At 53.7% G+C, this 12,160-nt stretch overlaps 1 protein-coding gene across 2 annotated transcripts in view; it reads left to right on the forward strand.

Annotated features, from left to right (window-relative positions):
• Positions 1 to 7,966: 7,966 nt before the first annotated feature.
• CDC42BPB (CDC42 binding protein kinase beta) overlaps positions 7,967 to 12,160 on the forward strand; it is a 103,273-nt gene continuing 99,079 nt past the window's right edge. The window contains exon 1 of one of the 2 annotated variants that reach the window (XR_004423138.1): positions 7,967 to 8,357. Coding sequence is in view for 1 of the 2 variants with exons in the window: in XM_033107090.1 (XP_032962981.1) it covers positions 8,183 to 8,357 (175 nt within the window). In the remaining variant the exon portion in view is untranslated. The remainder of the gene's footprint in view (positions 8,358 to 12,160) is intronic. The other variant, XM_033107090.1, reaches the window with a different exon arrangement.

Genomic DNA, 12,160 nt, shown 5'->3' on the forward strand with positions numbered 1-12,160 from the left:
GTGCTCTTCTGAAAATCGGGGGGATTCCTGTCCCTGCTCACCGGGTCCTGGGCAGGTTGGTCTGCAAAGTGCTGTGCCCAGGGCACTTAGAGTGTTTGCACTGAAGTCTGGGTGTCCTCCCCAAAGGCCCCCCATTCTGGGTGCCTCCTCCCTGACTTCCTGGTCCAGCCTCCACACCTGTCCCTTCCAGGCAGCAAGTAATTCCCTTCAGTGGAGCTGTAGGCTCTGGGAGAGGAAATCCTGGATCCTGGGCTCAGATGGCCTCCTTGGTCCCTGAGGCAACGGGAAGCCATGGAAGGCTTCTGAGCTGAGAGAGATGTGCTCAGAGCCAGCCTTTGGGAAGGGGCCTCTGGCAGCCCGCGGGACGGGGGAGACTGCCAGGTGGGGCCGTGCAGCAGGCGGGGCCGGGGGTGCACAGGCTGTGTTGATCGCCACTTCAGTCTTTGTCCTTCCATCGTCATCACTGCCATCAGCTACTACCTATTGGTACGACTGTGGGACTGTCTGCACATAACATACCCAGTGTGACTGCAGGCTGTGCCCATGGCCTGGCTGAAGCCTCCCAAGGACTCTGGAGGTCACAGAGCCAGCCTGGCTCCTCTGGTCCTCTCACCGGGCCTGCGCGCACCCTCGTAGGCAGCTGCTGGGTGCTGCTGGGTTCCGAGCTTTTGGATGTAGGGAATGTTCCTGCAGCAATGGGGTGTTTCCTGCAAGGACATCATGGAGACTAGAAGGGCAGGGCTTGCAAACTTGCAGTCAGCTCTGCACCGGGTGCCAAGGACACGAGAGGTAGCACACTGGAGAGGGGACTATCTGACCTTTCCTCCCTCTACCTCCTTCCTTCATGCACGCTTGTCACTGTGGGCACTTTCTTGGTGTCTGGTCCTGGCAGGGTGCTGGCTTGTGCCCCTGACCCTCATACATTGTCAGGGCAGAGGTGGAGGAGGGGAAGAGAAACACCCTCAGGAAGAGCTGTGGCCCAGAGAGTCAGGCGGCAGGAAGCCTCAGGAACTGCTGCGGCCGCAAGACCCAGCAAGATGGAGCCACTGCAGAAATTTCCAGAGCCAAGGTCCACCCACGCACGTGCAGGCCTGCCTACCTCCCCACACTGGCCACCTTCTATTCCCCTTCTGTGCCTGAGGCTTTTTTCTACCAGGAAAGCCTCACACCCTGCTTCCTTCTTGTTCATTTCTCAGCTACAAAGTCACTGCTGTCAGAGGCCTTCCTGCGTTCCCCATCTACAAGCAGGCACCCCCTTTCCTTGCAGACTTCACCACTCCTGAAACTCTCCTCTATGCACTTGTCTGTGGTCTGTCTCTGGGCTCGAGTGGATGCCTGGTGTCTGTCATGGCCACTGCTGTGTCCTAGGCACCGAGGACAGTGCTGGTCAGTGGCAGGCATCCAGCAGCTTTGGGTTGGTTGAGTGAACGGATCTACATAATTTCTTCCTGACTACATGGAATTCCGTATTATGGATGTGCCATCATTGATCGATTTGTCCTCTGATGGACATTTAGGTTTTCATTATTATAAGTAATCGGTCATGGATATTACTGTACATGTATGAGTCAGAGTCCCAGCAGGGGCACACAGAAGCAGGGAAATTGAGGAAAGCAGAAAAAGTGGCCTATTTATCGAGATGTGGGCAGGGTCTGGGGCAGGCAGGAGGGATGGGGGAGCTCCCAAGGCTGACAGTGACAGGGAGCTATTGCCACCTCCAGGGACAGCGGGAGGGAGGGGTGGCCAGAACCTGGGGACAGCTGCTTCAAGAAGAGGAGCCCCATGCAGGCTGTGGCTACAGTGATGGGGAAGGGGGCGTGGGGAACCAGCTCACTCTCCCTGCACCCCCTTCCCATTTGGGGCACAAAGCACGTGGAGAAGGGCGGAGGGTGGACCTGGAGGGGCAGAAGCACACTACCCACCCTGATGCACTTCAGCATCACCCTTGTCCTATGACGGGATGTGTCCTCAACACACCGGGCACACCATGTCCCACCGGCCTCTGATGGTTGTGGATAATGGCAGTCCGGGAGCCACCGACCTGAAGCCTGAGACTTTGGACTTCAGCAGCTCTCTTCTACAAGGTGAGAGGGTGGAGAGGTCAGAAGCTAGGTCCCATGAGGCACACCTCGCCAGCGCCCACTTCAGGCAAGTTCTCCTTTTCCCTCCCCCTCCTGGGCTCCTCAGTGGCACTTGTTTTTAGCCTTGGGGGGATGACCCAAACCTGAGTCCTTTATGGGCCTGTCACTAATGAACTCCCTTCCCTTTTTCCAGTAAGAACCTTTAAGCACCATGTGAATCCCTGGGCCCCACACGTAGTCCACCTGGCCCCCATGTGTCAAAACCATTCAAGCTCCCTGTGACTATTGGGATCAGTGACCCAGGCAGCACCCTCCTCTGCCTGCTGGCTCAGAGGCAGGAGAAACCAGAAATGGCCTGTGGGGAGGGGCGCCTCGGCTCTAATTCATCAGAACCATGACTGTGTTTCCTGATGGAACCACTCCTTTCTTGGACGCCAGCCCAAGGTCACAGGAAGGAAAGCAGACATTCCTGTAGTGTGCCTTTAGGTGCAATGGTGGGACGGGCCCCTCCTACCCCACTGCTTGGTTCCTGGGCCCATGCACTGGGCTGCAGGGTGAGGGCACCCTCGGTGCCTGCTGGGTTGAGGCCTGTACCACGCCCTGTAGATCTGTAGATTTCCAGGGTTCTTTGTCTGTGATGCTCACTCCTTTATGGTACTCTGTCCTAGCTGAGTAGGACAATATCCCAGCCATTCTTGCTGCCTTGGTCTCCAGGGTCTCAGCTCCTCTTCTCAGCTAGTCCCCTGGGCTCCATCTCAGTGCCCCTGCCCTGGCTGGGCAGTCATAGGAATCACCTTTTTTGTTTATGATGTCTCAGGGATCACAGTCCTTTGATGCCTGACTTGCAGTGTCATGAAAATTGTTTTGTGTATATTGTGTTTTTGTGTTTTTTTTCATTGTCTCAGGTAGGAGGATAAATCTGGTCCCCATTATACCATATTGGCTGGAAACAGAAGTTAATGTACATTTTAACACCAATGAGACTGAGCATGTTCTTATACTTGTATGTTTTTTGATCCTCTGTGTTTCCTCTTCTGTGTTTTGCCTTCTCATATGATTTGACCATTTTTCTTTTGGATTATCTCCACTTGTTCTTAATGACTTGAAAAGGGCACTTTTGGGTGCAAATGACAAGATCCTTTCTTACACTGGTTTAAAGAAAAGAGGACATTTTATTGTTTCATGTGGCCAATGCTCCCCACTTCTCGCTTTCTTTCTCTCACAGGGGCTGTGGCTGGTGGTCTGAAATCCCACCATCACTACTTATGCTAGGAAGTAGTAAGTGCCAGCAAGTCCAGCCCGCCACTTCTTTTTGTGGTTTCACTGACACCCAGCCTTGCTCACGGCTTACATACCTTCTATGGCTGTTCTCATGTCACAAGGGTCGAGGCAGAGACTGTAGGGCCCGCAAAACCTGCAACATTCACTAGCTGGCCCTTTGCAGAAAAAGTTTACCTGCCCCTGGTCTAAAGAAAAAGATAAGACACACTGTCTTCCAGTTTTAGTACAAAACATCTTTAAAAAATTCTCATGTGGCTTGAGTCACATGACGACCCCTGATCAGGGAGATGGAGAGCTGACCAGCTGGCCCTGGCTGACATGTCCACCCCCCATGGCAGCTCTCCTAGGATCCCATGATCAGAATGGAACCAGAGCACAGACTCACAGGGTGTAGGGAGAGGTGGGTAGAGGGTGACAGTCAGACAAACACAGGACTGCCTAGCAAAAGGACAATGACATTTGTCCGGTGTACATGTTGTATCCGAACACTAAATTGAAATTTTGAGGTACATCAAGCGACAGCAGATGTGGATTCTCAAATGAGGTGTTAGGTCTCCACTGTAGACTGTCATGGGCAATGCTTGGGAACCTGTTTCACACCTGGGATGAAGTGAGAGAAGAGCGGATCTGGTAACTGGGCCTGCTGGGGCACAGGGCTGGGGGGCGCTCCTTCCTTCACCTGAAGCCTAGTGAGGGTGGCTTTCACGGGATTCCTCAGAGAGCTTATGACATGGCCCTTCATTTGGAGGCACAGTGGACTGGGGATGGGTGCCAGCCCAGAAAGGCGGGCTCACGGGCCTCTAGGAGTTGGAGCCAAGAGTATACTGGTGTCGGTACCTGCCAGCGCCCAAACATTTGTCAGGGCCAGAGGTGGACAGACGTGAACTACACGGACAGGTCATCTCAGGTCCTGTCCAGTGGTCTCCACAGAAGGGCAGAAGATCCCCTGCAGCCAACAGGTACCCCCCCCCCCCGCAAAGACAACACATCTGCTCAGGAGAGGGAGCTGGAGGGAAATGCCAGGAGCCCGTGAATGTCCCCAGGAGAGAGGGCACCCACTTACTATCTGCCAGACCACAGTGGAGGCCCTAGCCCTCCCCAACACCTCTTCCTTTCCCACCCTGGCAGCTGGCAGCAGCCCCAGGGGGGTGGGAGGAGGGCCAAGCTGGCTGGGAGAGGCTATGGAAGGCCAAGCACTGCCCCCTTCCCCAGTGCTCCCCTCAGACCCTGGGGGGGCCCAAGCTGGGTCTGAGGGGGAATATTTAACATTGAATCAAGTTCAGAGATTTAAGCCTATAGACCTGGACATTCTAATTTCTGAACTGAGACAGTTTGCAGCTTGAAATAACAGGTTGTCACGCTTCGGAGTGCTGGGGATGAGGTTAGGCTTAGTCCCACTTGCTTGTTCCAAAAACCAGAAACCCACTGGAGCCAGGCCCAGTAGGAGTTTACTGTAAAGATACTGTTATGGACTGTTTATGTCCCCCTACATTTCATAAGCCCCACCGTGATATATTAGGAGGCGGGCCTTTAGGGAGGTGTCAGGTCATGAGGATGGAACCCTCATGATGGGATTAGTGCCCTTCTAAGAGGACAGAGCTCCCTCTTCCCTCCAGGTGAGGACACAGCAAGACAGTCCTCTGTAAACATGAGGAGGCACTGACCCAGAACCTGACTGGGCCAGCACCCCGATCCCAGACCTCCAGCCTCCAGAACTGTGACAAATTTCAGTTGTTTATAAGCCACCCAGTCTCCGGCTCTGTTATAGCAGCCTGAAATGACCAAGACAGACACAGAGGAACCTCATGGGTGCCTGAGGACACTGGGATTCCCTGGTTTGGAGGACACAGGACTGCTCCATCCGTCAGCTGGTCACAGGGTCCCTAGTTTCTGAAATAATAAGTCTAATGCATGATACCAGCGGCCAATGTGTGAGCACTTGCTATGAGCCAGGCACTGCTCAGAGTGCTCTATCGGTGTGAATTCATTTAATCCTCTCGGAAACTCACCAAAATGCTGAGGTAGGTCCTATTATTATACTCTTTTTATCACTGAGGAAACTGAGGCACAGAAAGATTTCTAGTCTAGTGGGCAAGTCCACAGGTACCCACTGTGCAGAATGCTAAGGAAAACTCCAGGGTGAACTGGGCCTGATTTAGCCCAGAGTTATGCAAGGTTGCCCGGAAGGGACAATACTGAAACAAATTTGGGTTGAGTAAAGTGAAGGTGGTTGGGGGGGACATCCAAGGTAGAGGGCTTGGTGAGTGCAAAGGCCCTGAGGCAGGAGGGAACAGGACAGTTGAGGAGTGGCGAAAGCCGGAGAGCCTTGTCAGAAACTGAAGAGGAGGGGATAGACAGGGTCGAGAGCTGAGCAGGCCCAGGCTGAGCCTGCTAGGTCTGGAGATAAAAAGGATACATGGCCTAAATGGGGACATGTGGGAATGAAGGACATGGTTATATTCACACTGGGACAAAACATGGGGATGGTCTTGGCAAATTCAGATGTCTGATCACTCTATTTTTTTTTAATTAGTTTATTGGGGTGACAATTGTTAGGAAAGTTACAAAGATTTCAGATCTCCCTATTTTTTAAAAGCCAAGGTAAAGAATTCGGTCTTTATCCTAAAACCAGTGAAAAATCTTTGGCTTTGGGTGGGGTGCTCACCTCGGCCTTTCTTTCATTCTTTTTCTGAGGTATTGTACACACAAAGTGCAAATATTTAGAGGAGGTTTGGTCAAATTTTATATATGTACAGACCCATGTAACAAGCTGAGTCTGTCTGATGAAGGTATAGAATATTCCTCACCTCCCAGAAGGCTCCCTCATGCCCCCATCCCCTGCAGCCCCCCAAAGTAACCACTACTCTGGCCTCTAACATCAAAGACTGTTTTTGCCCACTGTTTAAAAATTAAGGTATGATACACAAAAACAGTGATATGCATTGTTCTTGAGTGTACACTTTGCAGAATGTTACTTATTTATAGGTACTCCTGTATAACCAACCACCACCGGAATCAAAGCATCGACCATTTCCAGCGGCCTGAAGGCTCCCTCCTACCCTTGCCAGTCAATACCTCCTCCACGGACAGGGGGAGCCGCTATTCTCATCCCTATCTCGTGGATTAGTTTTGCCACAGCCCCCTCTATCTACCCGCTCACCTGTCCCATTTTCTTGCCCTGCCCCTACTACAGTGCCTCCTCCCTTTCCTGAGTCACGGTTCCCACAGCCCTGCACCCTAGCTCCCAGCTGTCACCCACTCCCACCACCTGGGTGACTGACCACCAGTTCCAGGCGGTCCCTCCTGTCCTGTCCTGACGTCAAGAATTAGAGTGGGGATATTCTCCATCACCCTCCTCCCCCGCCCCCCACACACAGATAAACCAACAATCTTAGTTCAAGCAAGCAGCGACTCGCTAGGCAAACCCAGCCTGGACACAAATAGGGTTTCCAGGCGGGAATTCCCGCCCGTTCTCAGGAATAATTTCCGCTTTCCCGTTCTGGAATCCCGAGATATAAACTGTTTTCCGTTCTCACGATGAATCGTTTCCACAAAGTGACAGCCGATACTACCAACCACCTGGATTCAAGGAGCTGATTTTCCCGATTTCCAGACCAATGTTTCTCAGGATTCGGGAACCGGAAAGCGAAAATTATTCCTGAGAACGGGCGGGAATTCCCGCCTGGAAACCCTAGACACAAACAGCCGGCCGCTTCCTAACAATTTGCTATCCCAAGACATTTGTTTGCGGAGAGGGGTAAGGTGGACAGTGGAATTGAAAGTGGCCTCTGTGGGGGTATCACGAATTCACCGGGCGCTGGGTGGCCCGCTGGGCCGCCGCCTCTGCTGCAGCCCCGCCTGTCCTGGCCTCAGTTTCCTGTCTGTCAAGTCAGAGGTGGGCTCGCATTTTCGAAGGCCGTTCCGAGCTCGGACGAGCCCCGGTTTTAAAACAGTTCGTCCCGCCGCCGAGGCCTCCACAGTTGCCCCTGTGGGGCGGCCCCGAAGTCCCAGGCTGGTGCGGGCAGGCCGGGGATGCTCTGAGCTTCGTGCTCCCTATCGAGACTCTGACGTGCGCGAGCGCGGACTCGGCACACCGGGGGCCAGACGGCGAAGCGATCCCGCACGCCGCACGGGCGCCCTCTGCGCACGCGCCGCCCCGCAATCTCGGCAGCGCACTGGCTCCTCGCTCGCCACGCCCCCTCCGGGCGTCGCTCCCCTCCGACCCCACCCGCCCCCAGCCTTCCCAGCATCCCGGCCTCCCTACGGCGAGCGGCGAGGTCCGATCCCGCCGGGAGCCGGGAGCCGGGACGCAGGGGCGGGGCGGCGCGCTGAGGTCAGCGCGGCAGTGGCCGGCCCCGCCGTGGTTGGCTGCGCCCGCGCTGGCCGCGCCCTGGTTGGCTGCGGGCCGCGGGGCTGGGCCGCCGGGTCGGTGGGGCGCCGGCCGGGTTTGCGCTGCGTTCGGGTCTGCGCCGCTCCAGGTCGGCGGGTGGCTGGCGGCGGGGAGGGTGCGGCTGCGGGCGGGGCTGAGGGGCGCGCGGCGGGGACGAGGCGGGGCGAGCCGCGCCGGGCGAGGAGGGCGGCGGCGCTGAGGGGGGGAGACCGGCCCATGGACCCGCGGGGCCCGGCGCCCCAGACGCTGCGCCGCCGGGACCGAGCCCAAGATGTCGGCCTAGGCCGGGGCGCGACGACGCGGACGGGGCGGCGACGAGGCGCCACCGCTGCCGGGGCTCGCGGCCGCCGGGCCCCCGAAGGCTCGCCCTGACGGACTGGCCGAGCGGGCGGCGAGAGGCCGGCGAGTGGGGAGCGGGCCGCGCGGCACCATGTCGGCCAAGGTGCGGCTCAAGAAGCTGGAGCAGCTGCTCCTGGACGGGCCCTGGCGCAACGAGAGCGCCCTGAGCGTGGAGACACTGCTCGACGTGCTCGTCTGCCTGTACACCGAGTGCAGCCACTCCGCCCTGCGCCGCGACAAATATGTGGCGGAGTTTCTCGAGTGGGGTAAGTGCACGCGGGGCGCGGACCTGACCCTCAACCCCACAGACCCCCCCCCCCCCGGGCTCACCTTTCTCCCCACCCTGCCGCCACCTCCGCGCTGCCCTCAGGCTTCCGTTGAGCCCGCCTCCCCATCCCTCTCCGGCCGCTCCAGTCCCTTCGCGGGACCGCTCCCTCCCTGCGCTCAGGCCCTTGCACATCCGCGTTCGGCCGTCCCGCCCCCTCATCCTGCCCCTAGGAGCCACATCCTCCGTTCCCACTCCCACTCCCTCCCCCCGCCCGGCCATCGCCCCTGCCGCTTCCTAGATCCACCCTCCGAGTCTGGATATCATTTCCTGCAGCACTCGCTGGGATATCCACCCCCACCCCCGGCCCCCGCTCTGGGGTCCAGAGTCACGGTCCAGGGCCTCCCCCCCACACACACACTTAGCTGGCTTGTGGTGCAGCCGCGTGTGCTTTTTGCATCTGTCTCCCCAACAGTCCCGTGGGTCCCCCAGCCCGTGGGCAACTCCTGGGACCCTCTTAGGTGACAGCCTATCTACATTCTTTTGGTGTCTGGGGTCTGCACACCCTCTTTACTGTTGCACCTCCAAGGGAATTTTAGGGTTAAAAGCCTTCTTTTGAATACGCCATGCAAGAGCAAATTGGTTTTTTTTTTTTGTAATTACACCAGACCGTTTTAAGGTTTTGGGGGTAGCTGGAACTGTCAGTATATGGAAGTCATTTAAAAACTTTTTTCATCTGATCTTTGCATGCCTTCTCTAGTTCATTCAGGGGTCTATAGTTCTGTAATCGTTGGTCAACTGATCTGTTATGCTTTATTAGGACACAAATTTGGTTAAACCATTTAATGATCATTAGAATCCTGAAGACTGCTCCCAGTGTCAAGTGAAACCCTTTGGCTTCACCTTTCCCCACCACAGGCATTGTCAGGACCCCCAGACTCACCTAAAAGGGTCGACTTGGAAGATGCTGTGTGCAGGCCGAACCTATGAAAATCCTGTCCTTGGGTCGTTTGTGTCATTGCACTGGGACTGTGCTGTTTGAACCAGTAATTTCTAACCTTTAGTGCTGATAAAGCAGATGTTTATGTGAAGAAACAAACGAATGTATTCTGCAGTGAGGCCTCCTACTCAGCCAAAATGGTAGTAACTGGAATTGGAATTTTGTTTACACATTAAACCTTAAGTTACCATATTCTTTAGAGGGCTTCTGGTTTTTGCTCCTTAGCGAGATGTTGCCGTGATGTCTTGTGAGAGCAGCAGCAGGAGGCCCAGAGCCCCAGGACAGCCTGTTACTACGCGTTAGTTCGGTGGGGACCACCGTTGTTGGTTACATACCAGTACAGTATCAGGAAAATGAGAGGAATCGCTTTCTGGGGTCCTTTATCAGTGGCCTGATTTCCAACTGATAATTAACTGACGTCACAGTTGCTTTGGAAGTGTTGTCTTTGGTGCCTCTTACATCTGAGCCTTCTGAATATTGTATTTGCCACTCCTTCCTGAGCATTCGATCTTGAAATCCAGAGTTCCACATCAGGTTCAACTCTGTGTAGTCTTTGAGTAAAAGTGTGACTGAAAGGAGGAAGCAGAGGGAAGGCTCCTGTCGCTGGTAAGGTGTGGCCCCCTGGCCTCTGGCCTGAGAACTGAGCAGTGTCTTGGTGGAGCTAGTCCGAAGGCTGGGTGCCCTGGGGGCCAGGGGGCCTTGTGCCGCACCCCACCACCAGACAGTGCCAGCCACTCTGCATTGGCGGGCTTCGCTGAAGGAAGCTCCTCTCAGCCTGTGTGGAGCTCTTATTTTATGAGATTTGACCTTGCCAGATCTAAACAGAAGCCATGTGCTATTAAGATAGAAATATTTTCAAAATTGTATTCTGGCTTGTTGGAAATTATGATTACAGATAAATTACATTATCCCAAGAACTCAGTTTGCACAGAAGTATAAACTTTAAGTTACGGAGAGGAAGCATGGACTTCCATTTAAGGGGGCATTTTACTGAAATACTAGTATAGCTTTAGAAGCAATATTTGATCTCATGTGTGTTAGCATATGCACCATCGTAACTGCAGTGGTGTGTCATGCACCATTGTGACTGCAGTGGTGTGTCGTGCACCATTGTGACTGCAGTGGTGTGTCACTAGTTGAGATGTGTGTAGTCATTATTTAGCGTTGTCGGAAGACCCAGACACTGAGAGGGGAAGGCTAGGGTGGTCTTCCCGATGGCGTCGTTGGTGGAGCGTTATCAGGCACCCTACCGACTGCTGCTTGGGAGACAGGTCCGCAGGCTGTCAGTCTGTGGGTTGTTGCGTCGTGGGATTCACACACAAGGGTTTGAAACCTCGGAGCTGTTGAGTCTGCTCATGCAGAGGGCCAGTCCCTCCTCACCTTCCAAATCTTGCTAGGTGTCTAATGACAGGTAGGTGGAATTCTCGAAACTTAAGGAAGGAAAGTGGCTGATTCAGCTCAGATTTTGAGACTTACTGGGAAATATTTGAAGAAATCTAGAAAGTATAGATAGTAAAGTTTTTAAGTTGTAAAAGAAGACTGTTTCTGGCTCTTACTTTCTTATTTCCACAGTGGTTGCTTGGAACAAGAGTCATTCTAGCCTTCAGTGTAGGTTATTGTCTTTAATTTTCCCTTGATTATGTTTATAGTTTGATTAGTTTCCTCTATTAAATCATGGATCTTAATTAAAAGTTGGAAATACTCTGCTTTGCATGTGTATTTCTTTAAGCTATTTTAATGCAAATTTGATACCATTTGAAGTAGAGCATGTGAAACACTGAAATTTCTATAAACAGCAACAAACATGGACAACTGAAATGAGAGGAATTGTCTTTCATCTTTGTTACATGGAAATACTCTTACATGTGTTAAATATGTAAGGTGGCTGCAGTGTTATGGATCGTGTTACATTTCGGTGGAGCTGATGTTTGAAGTCCCAGCCCCTTGGCACCGGGTGGACCACAGTGGCCCTCCGTGTGTGTCCCCTGGGGCCTGTAGCCAGGGTGGGAGGTGTAAGGCTTGCTGCTGGTGCAGCCATGTCTCACGGAGGCCGGCCTAGGTGTGAGTCTACCGGTTCCCGGTCAGGGCCACCTTCTCTCCCCATGACCCGTACTTCCTCTTATCAGGAACAGGATTCATCGTCCAGCCCTCAGTCTAATTTCTTCCTTGGTGCCTTTTCTTATTATGAATGGCGCCGTACCTTCTCAGAGTCCTCTGCTGTGCGTCCCTGTGTCTTCAGCGTGGGGATGCGCTGCACGGGGTGTGTGTGAGTGGGCTCACTCTACCAAGTGGAATAAGTTCAGGCTTCACAGATGGTGCTGAACATCTCAAGATATGTTTTAATCTTACTGGTTTTTCCAGATGGGATGTTTGCATAACATGGGAACACTTTTTTTAAATAACAGATTTAAGAAACAGGTCTTTTGAATATTATAATAAGCACCAAATTGTAGGGAGATACTGGGATTGCATACTAAAGATTAGGCTAGCATAATTTAGATTTTATTCAAAGCTGTTTGAAACGCACAGTGAGAGGGAGCACATGGCATGTGATGGGAGTGGAAACCAGCAGACATTACCTACCAAGCCAGCCTTCCCTACCTTTTCTCTCCCACAACCTCCCCCACTGGCAGTGGGACTTTAAAGTGAACAGGATGTCCATTAAATCCGGACTTGCAGTAAATAAAACTGGAGTTGGAGCGAGTTATCCTCATCTCGGTACCACGATGTGAGCCACCCGCCAGAGTGACTGGTGGGCAGTGAACTCTGCAAGCACAGGACCTGGAGGCACCAGGCAGCCACCT

This window comes from Rhinolophus ferrumequinum, chromosome 6, assembly GCF_004115265.2.
Source record: "Rhinolophus ferrumequinum isolate MPI-CBG mRhiFer1 chromosome 6, mRhiFer1_v1.p, whole genome shotgun sequence".
NCBI lineage: Eukaryota > Metazoa > Chordata > Mammalia > Chiroptera > Rhinolophidae > Rhinolophus > Rhinolophus ferrumequinum.